This window comes from Alligator mississippiensis, chromosome 11, assembly GCF_030867095.1.
Source record: "Alligator mississippiensis isolate rAllMis1 chromosome 11, rAllMis1, whole genome shotgun sequence".
NCBI classification, from domain to species: domain Eukaryota; kingdom Metazoa; phylum Chordata; order Crocodylia; family Alligatoridae; genus Alligator; species Alligator mississippiensis.
In genome coordinates this window covers 18,069,101-18,090,144 of record NC_081834.1, presented here as the reverse complement: position 1 = coordinate 18,090,144, position 21,044 = coordinate 18,069,101, and the positions used below count along the sequence as shown (strand labels likewise).

The 21,044-nt window shown below is 42.6% G+C and overlaps 1 protein-coding gene across 1 annotated transcript; it reads right to left on the bottom strand.

Moving 5' to 3' along the window:
• Positions 1–365: 365 nt before the first annotated feature.
• On the bottom strand, positions 366–19,960 carry BTBD1 (BTB domain containing 1). Its single transcript, XM_014606107.3, has 8 exons — positions 19,582–19,960; positions 11,737–11,893; positions 11,088–11,193; positions 6,300–6,497; positions 5,839–6,031; positions 4,849–4,936; positions 3,391–3,537; positions 366–1,890 (listed from the first exon to the last, which is right to left on the bottom strand). The coding sequence occupies exons 1-8, from the start codon at positions 19,941–19,943 to the stop codon at positions 1,732–1,734; spliced, it is 1,410 nt and encodes a 469-aa protein (XP_014461593.2). The 5' UTR covers positions 19,944–19,960; the 3' UTR covers positions 366–1,731.
• Between the last annotated feature and the right edge of the window lie 1,084 nt (positions 19,961–21,044).

The following is a 21,044-nucleotide window of genomic DNA, read 5'->3' as shown; positions in this document are numbered from 1 at the left end:
GCTTTGCAACACTCCAATAACAGTCATAGTTTTTAAAATCTTTATGAGAAGTTCAAATGACTGAACTAAAGAAGCTTTACTGAAGACAAATTGAGTTTCCCACATCCCATGAAAGAAAACTGATGTGGTCAAGTGTGATTACTAAACCACTGGAATAAAATACTATCAAGTCAATACTGGCTTCTTGATTCACCAGAGCTTTACAGTCTTGATCAAGACTCATGTATGTGCTGCATTTTAGCAAACAGAAATTCAAGGGAAGTTTTTCTGGATGTTTAACTGAAACGTAAAAATTACCTTAGCCAGCGACAAGAAATGCTTTAAAATGCTTAAAAAACTCAATAATTACACATTTTTTTGAAGAATTATTTTTGTACTAGACACTTTAATTGAATCTTCATAAATAGCAGTTTAATGTCATGTCATGTCAAACTGGTCAATTCTACCTGAATTGTTAAGTACTTTAAAAAAAGAATTAAGAATTATTTGCAGTCAAAAGTGGTGCAGGATTTTACTCATTCATTTTGAGCTCATTTTAAAAATAAAATGAATCTGATCCAGTTACTGCATATTTATCTATTAAACGGATATTACTGGCACTACACTTTTTTCTAAATAGTATAGCATTATTTCTGTAATGTTATATCAGCTAAAATGATAGTGATTTATTGTAGACTAGTTTGTGGGAGCATGCAGAATCCTGCAGAGGGGACAGGAATTTTTTCCACTGTTTAACTATGTTTTTGTAAATCTACAATAATACTATCTATGGATATTCACTGTACCATTTGGAGGATTGTATCCCGTCATGTTACTTGAGTCACTGTAGATATTTTCTAGGACTTATTGCACAAAACAGATACTTAGATCATACAGATTTTAGTAATGGTTAATGCTAGAGCATCCAGTCATAAAATATTATCAAGAGATTTCTTGTATTCTCAGATTTTCATAGACATTTTTGTAGGCATAGATTTATATACAATTGCCATTTCCATATCAATGTATATGTTCCAATACCATACTAAAAATACTAATTTCTGAATGAAAACTAAAATTGTGGAAGTACTGTACACTGCAGATCTTGGCTGTAAGTACACATCATTTTCTTTAAATACAATTCCAGGTAATTTTTAGAATGCTTACTCAGTTAATTCTTCCTGGCTCATCCAGTAAGTCAAGACGAAAGGAACATAGCTACGATACAGTTGTGATAATGTACTACTTAAAAAAATGTAAGTAGTCATTTGACCCTGCAGAGACCATTCCAAGAATATTTAAAGAGAAATGCAACTCCAAAACAGAGCAACAGAGCTTTCTAAAAACAGGAAAAAAAACATATATACCAGAAGTCCATACCAAACACGGACCTTCCAGTTCAAAGGAGGATTTTCACCATATGCTGAAAAAGTGCAAGTACTCATAGAAATAAAAGCCCAGAATCACAAAATAACTTTTAAACAACCTTTACAACATAGATTGCTCCTTACTTCCAAGGCTTTGTGAAGATAACAAGCTGTCTGTTAATTTCTAGCCAATAACCATGCAGAAAAATAGATTTTTTTCTTGTACCTCTTATAAGAAATGTTTTACAGTTTCATATTACACATTTAAGAGATTAAATATGTATGCAATATCACAGAGTTGGTAACTGTCACCAGTAGCAAGTATTTTATGCTTAAGTCAGTCCATACATACATTGTTATATCTAAGACAATGAATCATAGGGAATTATGTATAAAATATTATTTCTGGTATCTGTCCATCTTCTATCGATGTTCCATTGTTGTTACCTGGTGAACTAAAAAAGAAAAAGCAGGTTTTGCTGGCAGTTGGAGATTCATGGATTACTTTCTTCAATCCTTTTGTGCCATAATGGGAATCAGGACCCTAATATAAACAGCAAAAGTAGTAGTGAGCAACTGAACTGGAGAAAAGGTAGCTAGGTAACATCAGCAAGATCTGTAAAATATTATATTAGGTTCCATAAAATCTATATATATTCCTGCTATTTTACATGAAATCTTGAATTACTCACTTGACCACTATACTTCAGTTTCCAAATGCTATAGACCATGACAAAGTATTTAAACAATTACCTTCAAAAGGAGAGTTTAGAGACACGCATCTGCTCTTGAACCAGACAGCTAGCAAGGCAGGGACATTTTAAATTGAGTTTACCATATAAATCCGACAAATTCAAGTGTAATGGCCTATCAGGCTAGTATGGTTAAGGTTTACCAGTTGCAATAGCCAACCACACCTAAGAGAGGGATGTGGCTAGCATCATGCCCAGCTGCTTTTGGCCTTCCATTGTGAATGACAAGGCACCCACTTAGCATTTGGGTCAACTAGGATCATCAGCCTTAGAAATTAATGTAGAGTAAGACTCTGGTGCCATGGCAGAGCAGAGAAGGCATCCTGCTAAGGAAGTGTAACTTAAGATATACGGATGTTTGGTGCAATGCTTTTTCCTCCCTCCCCACTCTGTAACTACATTTTTCTTTGTATAGAGAATGAGTTAAGACTTCCCAAATCACAACTATTTATTCTTTAGCAATGGACGTAGCGGTCCTTTATGTTTATGCAAGTACTTTTAAAAATGCATAACTCACATTTAAAACTGGGCCTTAACAGTCAAAAGAGAAAATTTCACTTTAAAGAAAGGAAAAGTTTTAGTCTACAACATAGCAAGAGTTGTAGGACCATAAATAAATATTAAATTGATGTACCTACAGTCACTGTACAGATTAGGAGAGGAACAGTAAATGCTCCACATGCTTCCCCATGTCACTACTGAATGATAAAGCCAACTTTTATACACATTTTTTGGAATTATACACTTCAGGGGGAAAAAAATTACACAAAAGGACAGGTCCCAGTTTTGAAGCAAACTGCCACTACTTCTATATGAGAGATATACATTTCCCCTTCTGCAAGCAAACTAATAGTTTTATAATGCATTAGGAATTAACCTTTAAAAAAAAGGTAAACACCACTTACTTAAATAATAGTGCTCTTTTATTTTATTTTTTTAAATCAAGTTCCTTCAAGTTAAACCTTCCAATGTGGCTGCTCATGGGCAACAGATGATTTACACTGGGATCCATTCTGGCTTCTGGATCAACCCAAAATTGAGAAGGCATAAAAAGGCACTAAGTTGGCTTTAAGTACCATCTCCCCTGTGTCTAACACGCACAGCACAGAATCTTGCAGTTACTGTAAAGCTTATGTCAAACTAATCTGTAGCACTGCCACTGAAATGAAAATAATCTAAGACTTGAAAGATATTTCCCCCACCAGGTGACAGTTCAGAGTTAGCTAAAAACATGGGTACAAGCAATTTTCCCTTTTGTTTTCTTCTGTAAGATGTACTCAAAGCATTCTTACTTTGAGTGTTGCACAAGCTGTATAACACACTGTTGGCAAAATCTCTATGGGTTCTTTGAACATAACTCTGAAAGTATTGGCAGTTCCATCACAACTAAATCCTGTATCATTCTGTCCCAGCGTCTGATTTTTCTCATATTCAATTATCTGTATAAAATATAAAGTTAAAAGACAGTGAATTTAACTAGTTTTACAATTCTGAAAGAGAAAAATCTAATCACAAATAACTACCCAACATCAACATACATGTGATTATTTATATTAAAATACTCATTACAGGAAACACTTCCTAACTCCACCCAATTGAACATAAAAGGCAGCGTGACCTCAGCAGTGATCTGCTGGTGAGGAGATCGATTTAGAGTTCTAAACCCCCTGAGCTCACTTCAATGATATCCTAGAGCACGAACCACGCGTGGCTCTTTAAATAAAAGTCTACACCTCCTGGATAACACTGAGATATTAGCAAACCTATATTGTTAAGAATCTTTATAGGTTATTTAACAGTACTCGCTAAACCATCTAAAAACACAACGATGCATCCTTTCATTTGTGTAGTAATATCTGCAGTACTTTATCACCACACTATTCTTTGTTTCCATTTTATATTAATTTTAGCTGCTTGCAGACATGAAAAAAACCAACAGAAAAACCTGGTGCTTTATTTTAAATTTGGCGCACTCCTGCGCCAAGCCCAGCACATGCCCAGAAGAGGAAGTGCATTAGTTTGTCTCAGCTCTGCAGTGTCTGTATAGATCAGGTGCTTTAGTGGAGCTTTTTAAGGGCTTTTATCTAATAGCTGATTGAATCTTCTTTAGATAAAAGTACCAAAAAGCCCCGCTGAAATGCCAAGTCTATACAGATGCTGCAAAGCCAGGTCAAACTAACTTGCTGCTGCTTCTAGTAAAGTGAGGTTTTTTTTATCCCCTACATCTGCAAGCATTTACTCATCTCACGCAGTTCCCCTGTTAGTTCTCAGAGGACAATAGGAATGACTTACTAAAAGCAGAAACGAATACTATTCTATAGGATTTTTACTACCACTCTTGGTGGCAAATCCTGATGCAGGTAACCAAGCAGGTCTCACAAGTGTTAGATACCAAAATGCCCACGTCTCATTTTTATTACATTAGCAATCCCATGTCCCAATCCAAAGCAGTATTGTGTTACACATTATATAAATGAGAACGCAAGAGAAGCAGAGAAGTGCAAAGCAGACCTTACATTCAATAGGGCTTCCACAGTTGAAAAGGGCTTTATTATAGATCATAACCGAGGACAAATGTGAAAATTATACTGCTGAAGTCAGAGACTTTAACACATACAGTAGCACAAAATAGCATGAACCACCTGGCTTACAGAATTACTTCAGCTGAATCCAAATATACAGTAAATCTTATGTAAATATTATTGCTTATAATATGTTTAGTTTCTACACAATGCAAAAATGTACATTACCTGTATATTAACTTGATAGTCTGTGGGTCCATGAATTGATCCATACAATCCAAATCCCACAATGGAAATTCTTCTATTAACTGTGAATCTTATACAGCACAAAGAAAAAGCCAAATGAGGAATCTATACAATTATAGGGCTTTATTTGTTCAAGTTAGGTCAAAGAAAAGCTCCCATTAACTTGAATGGCACATGATCAAGGCCAGAATAAAGTATTAAATTAAATTTAAATAGAGAACACTGAATGAATTCTATTAAGCTATAGCTTCCAAAGACCTATTTTACTGTAAAAAGCAAGCTGATGCTATCACATGAACATCTTTTGGAAAGACTCAGTATTACTGAAACAAAAACAACAAAAAAAGAAAGAACATCTTAAATCTTATCATCATTCAGACAGCTTGGAAAGGAACTTATAAGAGTGGCATATGATGAACAAATGTACATATTATCAATCATTAAGACCTGGTTCACTCAAACCTACCTAAAACTATTTTTCCAAATGTTTCCTTTATCTTAAATGTGTTTTATCTATACATATCACATATACTGTACAGATATTTTATGCCCGTATGTCCAATTTCTGGGCAGTAGGTGGCTGCAGCCCTGTGGGCTCTATGCTACACATAGCAGAAGCAGCTCTCCTGGGGTCTACCTACCGCACAGGTACTCCAGCTCCTCTCCCCCCACAGCTATACACAGAGAACAAGCAACATAGCCCACATCCTTGGCGCCCCCCCCCCCACCTCAGCACTCTGGCCCCAGGAATGGAGAAGCCAGAAGAGATGGAGAAGCCCAGAGCCCCCAGCCACAGTAGCAACAGGAACAACTGGAGAAGTGGTGGCTGGGTAGGAGCCTGCTAGCCGCCATTTGGACAGTACTGTTGTATGCAAACTGAATCCATTTCTGAGTTACTGCTTTGAATTCTGCAAAGCAGCAGTCAAGTAGCATGCTCCCTCTTCCTCCTGTAGACCATTTTAAGGCAAATACCTGATTCGGTCACTTGTTCCACTGTAGCCCCAACGGCTCTCCACTTGCTGGAACCTGTTTATGCTACATTCCTTTCCCCTGAGGCAGCATCTTGGTCGGTCAATATAGTCAACTTTAGGTTTAGGATTAACAGTAAAATGCAGAAAGAGATTTACTACTTCTCGATCTGATAGAATCCCAGATTGAGCAGGACCTGGGAAAAGAAAAGGCTTGCTCTCAGGAGACGTTATACTTACATTTTCCACTCTGTAGTACTTAATCAAACAGTGGAAATATTTACATGAAGATACTCATCAAGGTCAGAAACACGTCAAGTTTGACTACAAAAGTTAAATACATTTGCTACTAACAGAGTGGGTATGAAATGTCCATGAAGTGAATCAGTCATTAATAGGCCACGAAGCCAACAGCATAATTCAGGGAACCATGCTTACAGAAGATGAAAAGACACATAAGCTTACCTGCTGCAAACTCTTCAATGGTCATTAGTGGAAAACGAATTAAGGACAGAGCTCTTCCAAGTACTTTCTGTTTGTTTCCAAATGTCACAGGCAGTTGCTGTCTTTGGCACTCTGCTTCTGCCCAGCGAACAACAGCTCCAAAGAGTCTGCTCTCTCGAATACTAAGAGTGTCTCTTTCTAGAACTGCGCATAGTGTATCTACAGAAAAAGAATTAAAGTTACCAACAAATTTATTAATTTTTTACTCTAGTCATAACAATCCCCTTTACATTTTAGGTCCGTTTAAATTACACAACTTCAGTCAAGAATAACATATATTACCAAAATGAATACCAAAATTACTTTTGGAGAATAAACTTAAAACTGACTAAATATCTGAAAATCAGTTTAAGGACTAAGTGAATTTAATGCACAATACCTTAGATAAGACAGTTTTGCCTTATGTGTAAATGAGTCTTCTGGCTCAGAGAAAAGCCTCCAGTCCAAAGAGGTTTTGTCCTGTCTCTCCTCCTGCTATGAAGACAGCATATGAACCTTTTTCTCGATTCCTAAGACTAGGACTATGCTTATATAATTAGTGCCAAATATGCTTTCATGTCCCAAGAGAATTTTCAAGACTGGGGCAAGATCAAAAAAGGAAGTGATCAAGCAGATTGGTGAATGTACACTATGAGAAAAAACAAATTATCCATCGTAAAAGTTGTATTCTCATTTGCGTGTCCTTCTGCCAATCTACTGAGACATAACAAGGAGGGGAATACATAGAAGTGGCATAAGGATATATTATGAAAACCCTTTAAATATGTAGACATCTAGCATCCAAAACTGGTGGTAAGCACTACATGTTCCAACTCATTCAGCGCAACCACAGTTAAAATATTTAACTTACAGCTTTGCCAGTTTAGCCATATGAAGGTCTGTTGCTCTTACAGGACCTATTCACATAAGCCCAGGTCTGTCAGGAATCTTGCTGAACCTCAAATAATCTTCTTCAATTGTCATCTAACATACAACTGCAAAGAACTTATCCCCTTCCCTTGTAACCTCTATAAATAAAGGCACATCCAATTTCTTAAGATGACTGTTTTTGTGGAAACAAACTACCTCTGACATCCAGGGAGAGTAGCTTGTTTTACTTGGACTAATAGATGTCCTGATGCAGATGAAAACACCTATTATTAAATGTACCCAAACTACAAAGGGGCCCTAGTTAATAACCTAGGAGTGTCATTGTACAGTAAAAGCTCTGTTATCTGGCATCCCCTGGGAACGGGGGATGCCGACTAACAAAATATACTGGTTAACTGAGCAGCCCTAGCCGCCGCTTCTCATGCCACGTCTGGGGTGTCCCTCCACCCCTCCTGTGGCATTGTACAACCCGCACATCCCCGCACAGCCTGTTACGCCCCTGGGCTGCGGGGGCTCGGCAGCACAGGCTGCTTTGCCCCGAGCAATGGGGACTCGGAGAAACCAGAAGTGCCACAGTGCGTACTTCTGGTTTCACTTTATTTTACAAGCCAGCATGCCAGTTAGTGGAGAATGTTGGCTTGTAAGAGGCTGGATAACAGAACTTTTACTGTACAAGGGACCATACAGCAGGTCCCCTTTTGAAACTGCTGCAACTGTACGTTTGTTCATGCCCTTTAGTGTCTTCAGACTTTTTGGCCACGTCCAGACAAGTGCGGCTGTGCGGTGTGGGGCGCTGCAAATGCATCTGTTGTACCACATACTGCATGTTCACTTGTTCTCCATGCTACAAGGGAACGGTGTGGAGGGCTTTTTTGACCCCTGGATATCCAGGAGTCAAAAAAACCCGCACACAAAAAAAATGCGGGGTGGTGCACATGAGGGGAGCATGTGCCGCCCAAAGCTGGAACTCGGTCAGCTGGAGCCATGATCTGCCGAAGGACACGGGTGGCCCTGCTGCTTGCTTCTGATTGACTGCAAGGCAAACCCCGTGGTTTTAAATAAGCTGCAATTTTTGCCTCCCAGCCAAGCACCAGCAAGCAGCAGGGCCACCAGTACCCCTCAGTCAATCAGCTGGGGGGGGCGGGGAGATGGAATGAGGACAAGGGTGACGACACACGACAGACTCACATGATAAAAAGAGCAAGATTAAAGGAGCTTTTGCGCAGCACACCTCCAGCACCATTTAGTTAGATCCCTACAGGTGTTCCTAATCAAGAACTTCTTCTGAACTAGTCACAGAGTTTTCAGGATCCCACCATGAAAAAGAACTACTGTAGATAGTGATGCAGTGTTCACAACTAAAATCATAAAGGGCACTTTTACATGTGCTCCAGGGGTGAGGACGGCAGCGCTTTAATTAGAGCAGCTCCAAGGGATGTTCTAATTAAAGTGCCATCATGTCTTGTGTATCAGTGTCCTGGTGCTTAAAAATGGCAGCAGAGGTGTTTGAACTAAAGCTTGTTCAACGAGCTCGAGTTCAAGTGCCTCTGCTGCCATTTTTAAGTGCAGGGACACTGATCCACAAGGCGCAGGAGGCTGCTGGAGTACGGAAATTGCCATGCTCCAGCAGACCCAATTAACTGAGTCTGTTCTGACACGCTGGAATTGCAGAATTCCAGAAATTCCAATGCATCAGAGCAGCCTCCATGCTTGTGTATAGACACCCAAAAGTTTTAGGAGGGTACAAGATGGCCAGCTGGAAAATACTGACAGCTAAGAACTTTGAGAACAAACAGTTGAATGGTTATAGGCGCACAGGACCGAAGACACTTCCTCTGTCACAGTCCTGTCCCACATCACAGGCAATCACATCATACAGTCCATATATAGGAGGGCCAAACAAAACTTCCAGGATTGAAAAACACTGGAGAAGAGGATGAGGCAAACAAATATATGAAAGCCAATTCCTAGGAGAGAAAGCCTGTGGTAGAACAACTGTTTACCCTTTGTTGAATTCCAGTTCATCCTCTATCTTTCCCCATTCCTATTAGAGTCAGCTTTAGTTTAGAGTAAGGGTGGCTCAACCTCTGGCCCACGACACTATGTCATCTGGCCTGTGTGGCTCCATATAGGCCTGCAAATTTGACAGTGGGGGTGGCATCGCTCCCTTGCCAGCAAATTTGTGGACCCACAGGGAACCCCAGACCCTGCATACTGGATCTGGTGCATGATCTCAGTGCACAGGGCTAGCAGGGGTGGCATGGGCCCCAAGACCCAATTCGGGGGGCGAGAGGGGCTGATGCCAGCCCCTGGGGCCCAATCTCAGTGCATGGAAAGGGGGGATGCTGGGCTCCCAGGGCCCAATCCTAGCACATGGGGCAGGCAGGGGGTAGTGCTGGGCCCCAGGGCCAAACCCAGCCCACAGATGGGCTCCATGCCACTCATTTGGCCCATGAATCCAAGAAGTTGAGCACCACTGGTCTAGAGTCCCATTTATTTCCTCTTCCCTGACCTCTGGCAAAGTGAGCTCTAGTCCCATCTTTTTCTTGGGCACTATACCCAATAAGTTCATCTCCTTCTCTAAGCACAATGCTAATCCCCACTAATAGCAACAGTCTGCTGAGCTCATTTCTGCTGAACCCAATAAGGTCAGATAATATGCTGTTCCTTTCCTTCCAGAAAAGTCATAAACCCACTCATTACAGGCTGGAGGCTGATGCCATCAGTCTGGCTGTTCATAGGCCTAGGTTTAGGCAAGAATGTGAATATGCTGCTTTCATAGCTTAAAATGTGTAGGACCAGTCCAGTAGTTGAACTGGACTGGCATACGGACACTTGAAGGAGAACAGTAATTTAACAGTAAAGCTACAACTAAAACCTAGCATGCAACAAGGGCTTTTACAAAATCAATTTCTCTTCTATGCCACACTGACAGCAATGGAGACCTCTTGTACAGATCCAACGTTAAGCAATGATTAATAGTGGCCTAAAGCAAAACTGGAGACAATTTTATTAATATAGCAACTATAATACACAAGACCAATCGAAATCGACATCTGAACTGTTGCTATGCCAGTAACAAACACTAGAGCTTTTTTTAGTGTTTTTCCATAGGCCTAGTCACAGACTGCACACACAGCATTATTTCAACAGGAACCTATAGTGCAAATTTTGGGGAAAAACACTTCAAAAGATGGGAATAAGATGTGCAAGTAACAGGTACAACAACATATAGCTGATTTAATAATTTTTCATGCAGTTTGGAGTTGATCTAAACTAGGATATTTGAATAATATCCAGTGCTACAAAATTAATTCATGTTAACTTTAGCCAACATTTCTACTGCACTGGTAAAAAGATATGAAAGAACAAAAAATGACCAACATACTTAATGTTAATTACATATATACACACACCTATACATATACACACCCTCATCCCCCAATTTCTGTGCTTTAACTAAAAAAATGTAGGTTAGCAGATAAATGTTTGCTATGTTATTTGAAGTATTATAGAAGTAAAATCCTGTTAAGCTTGTATTTTTTGTAGAATTCTTATTTCTTTTTGTCAATGTAAGCAGAGGTTGTTAAAGCAAAGTATCTGATCCAAAAACTTCATGTTAAAACAATTCAACATTTTATACAGTATCTGTTACCACATTAGAAAGGGTCTACCTATTCAAATGGCCAGTTAAAATGTAACAGTTACTTGTTTAACTTGATTTGTATTTTTTTATGTAACAGACATCTATAAACAGCTGAGTTCGCCAATATGAAGGTTTTTGTTGTCAGTGCAAACATTGATCAAAAAGTTTAACAATAAAAAACAGTACAGTTCCCTTGGAAAATGTAAATATTCAGATTACAGAAGGTAACTTACCTATGTCAATATCAGTAAAACCTTCAGCACTTATTGCATCCATTGTACTTTTGTCTATAGTGTCAAGACAAAGGCTAGCAAGCTGAGGTTCATCAAATAGTCGAGCCTAGAAATATAAAAATATACTCTGCACTATCTCTTTGAGGTTGCAATCAAGAGATGCAAACAAATAATCAAAACAAGCACATGTTTTTATTCTGGAACAATTATATATTATGTTTAAATGCACTCAACTACTCTCTGAAGTACTCCTTGAGTTTGTGTCTTGAAGGCCCTTATTTATGCACTTCATTAAGATCTTCAACATATGAAGATTTCTCTTATTTTCTTTCCTTCTTATTGCCAAAAAAGACTAATTAGAAATAGTAGTGAAGGGAAAACAGACTTGCTATATATCAGGTTCCAATCAATTATGTATTTTAAAAATCCTTAAAAACCTTTAAAAACCTTTAAAAACCTTATTTATAAGGTTCTTTCCCCTCTAATAATCAAGAAACTTAGAAAGATGCTTGAATTAGACAGCTAGTATGTCATACTTCTACATATTACTAGGCGATCTAGCTAGCTAATACTATGTAAAGTAATAGCTATTTCAGGGCCACTTACTAAACAATATTGTCATAACAGGCCAAAATTGCATTAATGTTACCTGAGTAAGAAGCATGAAGGCATTATCTGCTCTAAGGTGCTTAGTGAGAAATTCTACACAATGTGCTTCCAGGGCTGGGACTGCATACTTCTTGGCAGTATAAAGAGTGGTCATAACTGTTTCTGGACCAATTTGAACTTCATCTGAATAAAGAAACCTGGAAATCAATATACAAATACAGAAGGATAAATAAATAGTTGAGGGACAATTAAACACATGAACTAAGTTTAAGAAAATGATGATTGTATTGATAAAATCAAAATAATGCACTTCAATTTTGGTTCTTATTAAGATGTGGCACTGTATTAGCTTATGAAAAGCTAATAAAATAGCTATACCCAAGAATGGCACACATTTGTGATTTGTTTTTAAATAAGACTTCGAGACTAATTTTTCTGTACTGGTAAAGACCTGCCAGAAGCTCTCCAAAGTATTAATAAATATCTCTATTCCTATACCTTTGCTCTCTGTCAGAACTGCATGCTAGCTTGCCAGCCATGAAGAAACAAGCATCAAGGACTTTCACTGTAATAACATCTTATTTTGAAGTCAGCATTTTCCCCTCTGGGGGGGAAGTAGTATTTTAGCCAATGACCTTGAGTCTTCTATCCTTGCTGCAAAGACTGACATAGCAGAAACTCTGGCCTGGCTCCATTGTTTCTGAGACTGCAAGACAGGTTGGGGCTTCAATGTTAACAGCAAATGGAGAGACAGAATCTGCATCAAAGGCAACAGAGTCAGCTTTCCTGAACAGCTGTTTATATGTGGACACAGGGCAGCAGCAAAATACTGATTCTGAAGTGACAGAAACAGAGCTGATTCTGAGGTGCCAGTCAAAAGGGGTGGGGATATTTGCTTTATTAAAAGCAAAGCATAAAACAAACACAAGAAAAAACCCACACATCTGTTTTTGAAAGCATCACTTAAAGGAAATACATCTAGGTCTATCACTAGTGCACCTTCTTTTCCAGATAAAAGTTCAAATCTGCTTTTTGTTGCAGAAACACAGACCATTTGGTATTATATTAACAAAAAGCCTAACAAAATTGTGTTTAAATATAATGAATAGATTCATACAGAGGCAAGAATTCCTTTTTTTATGCATTTTGTAACTTTGGTATTGATTTCTTACTACAGAATAAAAGGTAAGTGAGGTGGGGGGGGTGCAATGGGTAAGAGGAAGTCAATGGACGCACACACAGCTGACAGTTCAAGTGATGGCCTAGGAAGCCTTACTTTGCAAATAGGTGGACTAAAATAACTCAAAGCAATTTAAGGCACCAAATTTGTGATTTAAAACAAGCAACAACTCTCTTAGTTTTAATATACTGCAAGGAATCAACAGCCAGAGACCAACAATACAGGATTCAGCAACCTGTAGAAATGAAGCATTCATAGATTCATAGATGTTAGGGTCGGAAGGGACCTCAATAGATCATCGAGTCCGACCCCCTGCATAAGCAGGAAAGAGTGCTGGGTCTAGATGACCCCAGCTAGATACTCATTTAACCTCCTCCTGAAGACCCCCAGGGTAGGGGGGAGCACCACCTCCCTTGGGAGCCCGTTTCAGACCTTGGCCACTCGAACTGTGAAGAAGTTCTTCCTAATGTCCAATCTAAATCTGCTCTCTGCTAGCTTGTGGCCATTGTTTCTTGTAACCCCCGGGGGCGCCTTGGTGAATAAGTACTCACCAATTCCCTTCTGTGCCCCCGTGATGAACTTATAGGCAGCCACAAGGTCGCCTCTCAACCTTCTCTTGCAGAGGCTGAAAAGGTCCAGTTTCTCTAGTCTCTCCTCATAGGGCTTGGTCTGCAGACCCTTGACCATACGAGTGGCCCTTCTCTGGACCCTCTCCAGGTTATCCGCATCCTTCTTGAAGTGTGGCGCCCAGAATTGCACGCAGTACTCCAACTGCGGTCTGACCAGCGCCCGATAGAGGGGAAGTATCACCTCCTTGGACCTATTCGTCATGCATCTGCTGATGCACGATAAAGTGCCATTGGCTTTTCTGATGGCTTCATCACACTGCCGGCTCATGTTCATCTTGGAGTCCACTAGGACTCCAAGATCCCTTTCCACCTCTGTGCTACCCAGCAGGTCATTCCCTAAGCTGTAGGTGTGCTGGACATTTTTCCTCCCTAGGTGCAGCACTTTGCATTTCTCCTTGTTGAACTGCATCCTGTTGTTTTCTGCCCACTTGTCCAACCTATCCAGGTCTGCCTGCAGCTGTTCCCTGCCCTCCGGCGTGTCCACTTCTCCCCATAGCTTTGTGTCATCTGCAAACTTGGACAGAGTACATTTCACTCCCTCGTCCAAGTCACTGATGAAGACATTAAAGAGTATCGGTCCAAGGACCGAGCCCTGCGGGACCCCACTGCCCACACCCTTCCAGGTCGAGACCGACCCATCCACCACGACTCTTTGGGTGCGACCCTCTAGCCAATTCGCCACCCACCGGACTGTGTAGTCATCCACATCACAGCCTCTTAACTTGTTCACCAGTATGGGGTGGGATACCGTATCGAAGGCCTTTCTGAAGTCTAAGTATACGACATCCACCCCTCCTCCTGTGTCCAGGCGTTTCGTAACCTGGTCATAGAAAGAGACTAGATTGGTCAGGCACGATCTGCCTGCCACGAACCCGTGCTGGTTTCCCCTCAGCATAATTTGCCCTGCCGGGCTCTCACAAATGTGAGCCTTGATAATTTTTTCAAAGACTTTACCAAGGATGGAGGTGAGACTGACGGGCCTATAGTTGCCCGGGTCCTCCTTCCTCCCCTTCTTGAAAATGGGGACCACATTAGCCCTTTTCCAGTCCTCTGGGACTTGGCCCGTGCGCCACGAGAGTTCGAATATTCCCGCCAGTGGCTCTGCAATGATGTTGGCCAGTGCCTTCAGCACCCTCGCATGGAGCTCATCCGGGCCTGCCGACTTAAAGGCATCCAGTTCTTCCAAGTGCCTCTGCACCATCTCAGGATCTATGTATGGAAGTCTGGCGCCTTGCTGCTGCCTCTCTACAACCCCAGTGAGAGACTTGTCGTGCCCCTCACTTAGGAACACTGAGGCAAAGAACTCGTTGAGGAGTTCAGCCTTGTCCCCCCTGTCTGTCACCAATTGTTTCTGCCTATTTAGTAGGGGTCCTATTCCTCCCTGGGCCTTCCTTTTACTCTCAATGTATCTAAAAAACAATTTCTTGTTGTCTTTTACTTGGGTTGCCATCCTCAGCTCCATGGTAGCTTTGGCCCACCTAACTGCCTCCCTACAAGCATGAGCAGAGGAGGTATATTCATCTTTAGTGATCTCACCCTGTTTCCACTGGTATATTCATCTTTAGTGATCTCACCCTGTTTCCACTATGTATGTTCAGTATGACCACAGAATTTTTAAAGTGTGGAAATGGTATCCACAATAGGACAGATATATCAAAGTACAGTAGCAAAGTTGGGTGATTAATTTCTTGTCTGTATGTTGCCAGTATGGCATGGTCCTTTGTATTTAGGCAGAACTAGGGCTATCAAATTTGACCCATGCCCTCACTCCCCTCAAGCCTATAGTCAGAAGACTGAAAGAGTGTTCAGCATGCAGTAATGAAAGGAACTGAAAGCTTTTGTAAAATACACTGGTGAAATGAAGTGAGACCAGTCAGATTTTCCATCCTTCTGCTTTCCTATTCTCTGCAACTTGGAAATACATAAAAGAATTTCGGGGTTTTTTTTGTTTTGGGTTTTATTTTTACAAATCAACTGATTCACAATGAATCAGAAAAAAGTGCACTCTCAAACCTTGTGGCTTTGAAGTATTTTTAAATCAGGTTTTTGAGGTTTTATTTGCCAAGCTACTACTGTAGTTAGCTGTTTTTCAAACTATTTTGGCCTATGCCTAAAGCTTTCAGGAGAGGAATAGTGGATAATAAGCCAAAATCCTAACAGTTGTTTTATTCTTTAAGCCTTTCAGCTCTGCCAAATTTTTAAAGAACTGTTTTTTCCCCTGAAAAAAGGTCTCAGAGTCTTCTCCTTCACTTGTTTGGTTACTTTCTATCTACATTTACTACCTAACATGAAATGCAACAATACTGAAGTTTAAGCTTGGCTGTCACCTCCCATTACATTTAGGTCAGTTCCTGAATACCTTAATTCTGAGGTCTCAAACTCAACCAACCCCTTGAGTGGGATCCAGACTGCAAGGCTCTCAGGGGTTAGATCGGGGTCCAGCAATGTTAGGGAGCCATGGGGGTTAATGCAATCATTACTCCCCTCCCCCACAACCAGCAGACACAGGTCCCCAACAGGGATTCGTCTCTATTACAGATTTTGACAGTGGGCCCTACCCCCAAAATCACTGTCACTCTAGGAGGTCCCTAGCTGGATGCAGACCCGGACACAGACATGGGCGAACCAGGCTGAGGCCTGGACAGAAAGAGGGCCCAAAAATGGAAGAAAAAAAAATTACAATTGCAAAAATAAGTTTTAATATTGAGCATATATGGGATTGGTAATGTTATCAATTAAGAATGAATTATTTAGCGACATTAATACCACAGATGTGAGAAAGACTTTTTCAACAAGTCCGATTAATATTATCATTATCTCTGGCGAAGGGGGCCCGATACTAAAAGTACACCTAGGACCGCCAGGAGTCTAGGTACAGCACTGGCTGAATGATGACAGCTCCATGGACCAGAACCAGCCTATAGGCTGGGGTGGGCAAAATGCAGCCCCGGGGCTGGATGCGGCCCGCCAGGCCATTCTATCCGGCCTGCGGGGCCCCTAAAAAATTTAGAAAATTAGTATTTATGAGCCCTGGGCTGCCTGTCGTGGCCCTCGATGGCTTGCCAAAACTCAGTAAGCAGCCCTCTGCCCAAAATAATTGCCCACTCCTGCTATAGGCTGTATATTTAAAACCTCTACCTTAGCTCTTTTGGGTCTGAGTTCTGGAGGCATCTATCAAAAGAGACTGGCAATTCAAACCAGCTATAAATGCTTTTCCTTTGGACAGAAATAAGTGTCTATGAAGGTAGACAGACAAAGCAGTCTTCTTTTACATACAGTATAAGGGTAAAAAAAAGTGTTTACACTGTTCAGTTGCTAACTTGTATGTTTTTTAATGAGCTCTACTTTTGGAAGCTTAAATTAGGCCGTTTCAAATGGAAAAAACTAAATTTCACTATCATCACTTCTACTTAAATTTGTTATATGCAAGATTTCACTTCCAATTATATACACAGAGCTGAAACGAACACAATTTTAAAAATAAAAGTCGACTCTTTCTGTTTCCTAATTCAAGTGTTCAGCAGTCTGTCATACTGCAGGAATTGATGGCATCAAACTATAAAACAAACTTACACTTTTATCTCAGTAGTTGAGTACAAGGAATCAGTTGTAAAATCTTTGAAAAGAAATTACTTGTAATTTAAGACCTATAAATAGTCTCAAGAAAAGACAGGGTACTTCAATCTTACAGAAGAAGGCTAGAGAGCCAAGTTAAGGCTTATGTTGCAACCTTAACCAGAAGATTTCTAAAGCATGATCTACATTTGAAGTTTTGCTAGTATTCGTGTATCAGTTAGAGCTGTAATTTTTTGGCTTAATTCTGACTTCCTGGGCATTAAATAATACGGCCTTGTAAAAGATTACTAACATTAGTACATTTGCCAACCAAGGTGAATTAAATGCAATGCCTGTATCCTCTTGCAGTCTATAGTGTAAGAACAGGGTTTTGTGTTCTGTTTTTTTGGATTTTTTTTTCTTTTTATATTTGCAGGTTTAGTATTTAAAAAAAAAGATTTTTAAGAATCTATAAAAGGCAGAAAAAGTTCAGAATTGGAGAAATAGTCATTAGGACAACTATTGGTAAAGCTTTCTAAAACACAGGAATCTATTTCTAGTAAGATGCGTACAGCTTCAGGCACATTTTAATAGTGCTACTAGGCATCTCTACACATTCATTAATGGCTAACCAAGAGCTAAATCAATGAGCAGTAACTTGCACTACTGCACAGCAGCACCAGCGCATGGGTTTTTAGTGATGCTTACTGAGCAGTAACCTAATACTACTGCGCAGTAGCATATTAGCAGGATTTTTGCCCAGCACACTACTGCGCAGTGTTATTAGGCTACTGCGCAGTTAGTGTCCCGTGTAGATGTGCCCACTGTGTATTTCTAGACAACATGGTTTACTAGATTTTGGACCTAAAAAACATCACCAGCTTGTTAGTGTAACATTGTTTTAAGAAATATATACTAAAAAACACTGCATTTGATAAATCTTTGGGTTATTACACCTTTTTACACTACTGTAGCTTTCAAAGGCCTCAGTCAGCCCTCTGCTCACAAACATATCCTATGGCCTAAAAGCTTACTGCTTCATTTTCAAACTCTGGCCTCCTCTTCATTATTGGTATTTTATATTCCACATTCTTGGTCCACTTTTTAAAACCCTAGCCTTTCTTGGCTTAAATTTGACTTCTCCTTTCAGTTACGACCAAACCTTTTTTCAGATAAATCTTTGTATTATTAATATATGTTTCACTTCCTTTTTACCCTGAATGAAGAACAGCTTGCCTTTGAAGGCTTGTCTAACTTATACCACCTGTGCAGTTAATGCAGTAAAAGATAAATCCTTACCATGGAAAACAGCAAACACACTTTTATCAGACGCCTGCTCCTGCCCACCCTCTCACTCCCTCCTGGTGGGGTGTCATGACAAGAAATGGGATCCCTGTTTCCCCAGGGTGGGATGGGGACATTCTGCTAAAGTCAATGTCAGGAAGCCTCTGATAAGAACTGGGAGGTGGGGATCAACTGCTGCTCTGCCTGACTAGGACCCTGCTACAAATTCAAATTAAAGCTGGGTAGAAACCAGCTCTAGACTTGCTACACACTTTCACACAGCAACTTTATAGCTGGTTGGCTAGTTTTATAGCTGGAGACTCATTTTTATTGTGCAATAATTACTTAGCACCCGCGGCCAGTCTGCATTTACTGCTCCGTTCACTAGCAAATTGTGCAATAATGACTTTGCACGTGCATCTGGTCGACATTTAATGCACCGTTCATTAGCAAATCATGCAATAATTACTTTGCACATGTGGCCAATCTACATTTGTGCAGTTTACTAGTAAAAAGCATGCAGTAATTGCTTTGCACGTGCAGCTGGTCTACATTTATTGCACGGTTCACTAGCAAATTGTGTAGTAACTGCTTTGAATGTACAGTCAGTCTACATTCACTGCATAGTTCACTAGCGAATTGTGCAGTTACTTTGCATGTGCAGCCGGTCTACATTTATTGCGTGGTTCATCAGCAAATCACGCAACAATTACTTGGCACATGTGGGCGGTCTACATTTGTGCAGTTTACTAGCAAAACCATACAGTAATTGCTTTGCACACGCAGCCAGTCTACATTTATTGTGCGGTTCACTAGTAAATTGTGCAATTACTCTGCATGTGTGACTAGTCTACATTTATTGCGTGGTTCATTAGCAAATCATGCAATAATAACTTTGCACATGTGGCCGGTCTATAATTGTGCAGTTTACTAGCAAAATCATGCAATAATTACTTTGCACGTGCAGCCAGTCTACATTCATTGCACGACTCACTAGCAAATTGAGCAATAACTGCTTAGCACATGTGGCCGGCCTACATTTATGGCGCGGTTTACTACGGAATCAAACGGTTAGTTTGCACGTGCGGCTCCCCCCCGAACCGCGCCGTATCTCCGCGCGCACGGCGGGCCCGCCTCGCCCCAGCGGTGGCCGCACATGCTCCCTCCCTGCAGGGACCCGCCCGGGGAGGCGCCGGGGCCGGACGAGCCCCGCGGTGCCACGAGCCGACCCGCCGACCTGAGCAGAGCGAGGAAGGCGGCGGGCTCCACGTCGGGCAGCTCGATCTCGGCCGAGGTGGTGGCCATGCCGCCGTTGAACATCGCGTCGAAGACGGCGCTGCCGGCCGCCAGCACGAAGCGGTGCGCGGGGATGCGCTGCTGGCCCGGGCCCGGGGCCCCGCCGCCGCCCGCGCGGGGGCCGCCCTTGCCCACCACGAAGTGCACGTCGCTCAGCAGCTCGTTGGTGAAGAGGAAGGCGAAACGCTCCCGCAGCGAGCCCTTGGTGGCCTGCCAGTTGTACAGCGGCTCCCGCTGCAGCGCCGCGCCCGCCTCCGCAGGGGGCGCCTCCGCAGCCGAGCCGCAGACCCCCGCCGCCGCCATCGCCCTCACGGCGCGCGCATCCCCCCGCCCCCGGCCCGGCGCGGCCCGGCCCGGCACAGCGGAACCGCCGCGGGCCGCAGCGCGCATGCGCCCGCCGCTGGCGCATGCGCACTGGGGGCGCGGAGGGCGCTGGCCTGACTGCCCTCTCCTTCGTGCTAGCCCGGGGCAGGGGACTGGGCACAGGGCGCTGCCAGGGGCCGGAGGCAGAGCACAGCAGAGCAGAGGTGGCAGTTGCCTGCCTCAGAGCAAGGTGCCGCGCCATGTCCCTTGCCCAGGGCTCTTCTGCGCTACAAAAAGTGGAGGGGTCTCCAGCCCTGGTGCAGCCTGTGCAAGGCGAAGGCGAAGCCGAAGCAGCCCTCTGTGCACGTGCTGCCCTGCTGCCTACAAAGCAAAGGACGGGTTGTCTGTAGGGGGGCCGCAAAAAATGATATGTCAGGGGCCAGCAATGTTTTTGTGAAACCGCCCCCACAACCGGGACTTGGAAGATGTTGGCATCCCGAGGGCAGGCGAGCTGTGAGGGTCCGATCCTTGTTGTGGCAGCGTCGCCCTGGCCCCTTCCCCGCCGTGCCCCTGCGGTGTGTGTGCAGCCCTGCCAGCAATGAGCCAGGCCATGGCTCTGGGCCCTGGTGCAGCCACTTGCAGGCTTGCGGCTGCCTGCTACGAGCAGCCCGGGCTCTGGGCAGGCCCCTGCTACCCGCCACAGAGCCGGGGCTGCTCGCAATAGGCAGCTATGAGTCCTGGCCCGGCTCGCTGCCACCAGCAGCTGCAGGAGCACCTCGGGGTGCATGGCAGGGACCCCTTTCCCACCAGGTGCCCCAAGGTGCGTGTGCGGCTGATCACGGAGCCAGGCCGGGGCTCCAAACCTTCGTCCACTGGTTGCAACCTCCTGGCCGCCTGCCGCATCCAGCCTGGGCTCTGCGCAGCTTAGAGCCTCAGGCTGCTCACAGCAGGGCTTGCAGCCTGACCACTACCTGCTGCGAGCAGCCTGGGCTCGGGGCCAGCAGCAGCCCGGGTCAGCTGTGGCATGCTGAGCACAATGGCCGCACATGCCATGCTCTGGCACGTGTGCCGGGGGTTGCCGACCCTTGTGATACATCTTCA

What these genes read in the sequence shown, in the direction of transcription:
- BTBD1 (XM_014606107.3), bottom strand. Translation starts at nt 19,943, where the DNA reads ATGGCGGCGGCGGGGGTCTGCGGCTCGGCTGCGGAGGCGCCCCCTGCG. An exon ending in CATTGAAGAGTTTGCAGCAG is followed by an intron (nt 6,032 to 6,299) that starts GTAAGCTTATGT and finishes TTCTTTTCCCAG; the next exon opens with GTCCTGCTCAATCTGGGATT. An exon ending in GGAACAAGTGACCGAATCAG is followed by an intron (nt 4,937 to 5,838) that starts GTATTTGCCTTA and finishes GTGCTGTATAAG; the next exon opens with ATTCACAGTTAATAGAAGAA.